Below are 2,457 nucleotides of genomic sequence, written 5' to 3' on the forward strand. Positions count from 1 at the left end.
TTATTTCCTATTTAACAGAATTTTGAACGAGTCCACTTGTTTTCGTCCTTTTTTGTCCATTGTTTAATCCCAGGACCCACGAACAGTAACTGAAAAATACTCTGAAAATACTCTGAATTCAATAAATACTTGTGGAATGAATGAGTGAAGAAAGCAAGTCAGTGGCAAGAGAGTAGGAAATAAATATTTAAATATGATAATTTTATTTGATAAAATAATGGGATAAAAGCTAATTGTGCCGAAATTTTCTCCATTTTATGCCTGCTGACTAGATATAAAAAGGAAATTTTTTTCCATTTTATATCTGCTGACTAGATTTGGCAACAGGATCAGTGTAACTTCCAAACTTTTCAAATTAGAGGTAAGAAATTTATCTCTGACTTGAGCTTGTTAAGAGCAATATGAAGATTTATTTTTCCAGCTAAAAGAATCTTTTTGATGACCTTGCCTTTCTTTTTTTTTTTTTTTTTTTCAGGTCATGAGCATCAATTGTTCCTTGTGGAGAGACAATAGCATGTCTGTGAAACACTTTGCATTTACCAAATTCTCCGAGGTCACCGAACAGTGTTTCCTTTTATTTACCCTCATCCTACTCATGTTCTTAGTATCACTGACAGGCAATGCTCTCATAGCCCTTGCCATCTGGACCAATCCAGTCCTCCATACTCCTATGTACTTCTTCCTGGCCAACTTGTCTCTCTTGGAGGTTGGATACACTTGCTCTGTCATACCCAAGATGCTGCAGAGCCTTGTGAGTGAGGCCCGAGGAATCTCTCGGGAGGGATGTGCTACACAGATGTTTTTCTTTGCCTTATTTGGGATCAGTGAGTGCTATCTTTTGGCAGCCATGGCTTTTGATCGCTATACGGCCATATGCTCCCCACTTCATTATGCCACACGAATGAGTCGTGGAGTGTGTGTCCATTTAGCAATGGTTTCTTGGGGAGTGGGTTGTGTAGTAAGCTTGGGCCAAACAAACTATATTTTTTCTTTGGACTTCTGTGGCCCCTGTGAAATAAACCACTTCTTCTGTGATCTCCCCCCTATTCTGGCACTAGCCTGTGGGGATACATCCCATAATGAGGCGGCAGTCTTTGTTGTGGCCACTCTTTGCATTTCCAGTCCATTTTTATTAATCGTTGCTTCTTATGGCAGAATTCTAGCTGCCGTGCTGATCATGTCATCCCCTGAAGGTCGCCGAAAAGCTCTTTCCACCTGTTCCTCCCACCTACTGGTAGTAACACTCTTCTATGGCTCAGCGTCTGTCAGTTACCTGAGGCCCAAGACTAGTCATTCACCTGGGGTAGATAAACTCCTGGCCCTTTTCTATACTGTGGTGACATCCATGCTCAACCCTATCATCTACAGCTTACGAAACAAGGAAGTCAAGACAGCTCTTTGGAGAACTCTGGGCAAGAAAAAGCTTTGACTCATGGGTGCAAATAGCAACCCACTTAAACATTCTTTCCTGGGATATCCCATGGACAGAAGAGTCTTGCAGGGCACAATCCATGGTGTTGCAGAAGAGCTGGACACAACTTAGTGACTAAACAGCAACAACATACTCAGTTCAGCTCAGTCGTGTCTGACTCTTTGCGACCCCATGAATCACAACACACCAGGCCTCCCTGTCCATCACCAACTCCAGGAGTTTACTCAAACTCATGCCCGTCAAGTTGGTGATGCCATCCAGCCATCTCATCCTCTGTCATCGCCTTCTCCTCCTGCCCCCAATCCCTCCCAGCATCAGGGTCTTTTCCAATGAGATACTAGAGGACCATAAAAATTTCTCTTTGAAAAAGAGGCACACTCAATCTAAAAAGAAAGAAAGAAAAGGAAGGAAGGAAGAAAAACATGTACTTGCCAAATTGTTTTGTAATAACCTTCTTTAGTAACAGCAATTGTAATTTTGGAGACAGCAGTCTTCTTATTGCTAAAGTTCTGATTGTCAAGTTCTGGAATGAAACTGGCTACCAAAGAATTTTGATAGGTGAGTCCAGTACTAGACAGGTTTTCCAAAATATTTCAGTTTAGACTAATGTACAGACTTAACATGGGGCTTCCCAGGTGGCACTAGTGGCAAAGAACCCACCTGCCAATGTAGGAGATGTAAGAGATGTGAGTTCAACCCCTGGGATGGGAAGATCCCCTGATTTGTGCTGGGAAGCACAGCAACCCACTCCAGTAAAAGCCCATGGACAGAGGAGCATGGTGGGCTACAGTCCATGGGGTCGCAAGAGTCAGACACAACTTAGCGACTAAACTACCACCACCACCAGTCCATGAGAGGTTCATATGACTTCTGTTCTGGTCACTGGGAGGTCTTCCCTCATAGCTCAGTTGGTAAAGAATCCGTCTGCAATGCAGGAGACCCTGGTTCCATTCCTGGGTTGGGAAGATCCCCTGGAGAAGGGAAAGGCTACCTACTCCAGTATTCTAGCCTAGAGAATTCCCTGG

The 2,457-nt window shown here is 43.4% G+C and overlaps 1 protein-coding gene across 1 annotated transcript; it reads left to right on the forward strand.

Annotated features, from left to right (window-relative positions):
* The first annotated feature begins 478 nt into the window (after window positions 1-478).
* Window positions 479-1,429, forward strand: LOC136151795 (olfactory receptor 10C1-like). The gene has a single exon (XM_065913217.1). It carries the CDS (start codon window positions 479-481, stop codon window positions 1,427-1,429), a length of 951 nt encoding a protein of 316 aa, XP_065769289.1.
* The last annotated feature ends 1,028 nt before the right edge of the window (window positions 1,430-2,457 follow it).

This window comes from Muntiacus reevesi, chromosome 20 (assembly GCF_963930625.1).
Source record: "Muntiacus reevesi chromosome 20, mMunRee1.1, whole genome shotgun sequence".
Taxonomy (NCBI): Eukaryota; Metazoa; Chordata; class Mammalia; order Artiodactyla; family Cervidae; genus Muntiacus; species Muntiacus reevesi.

Coding starts and splice junctions, on each gene's coding strand:
- LOC136151795 (XM_065913217.1), top strand. CDS start 479: ATGAGCATCAATTGTTCCTTGTGGAGAGACAATAGCATGTCTGTGAAA.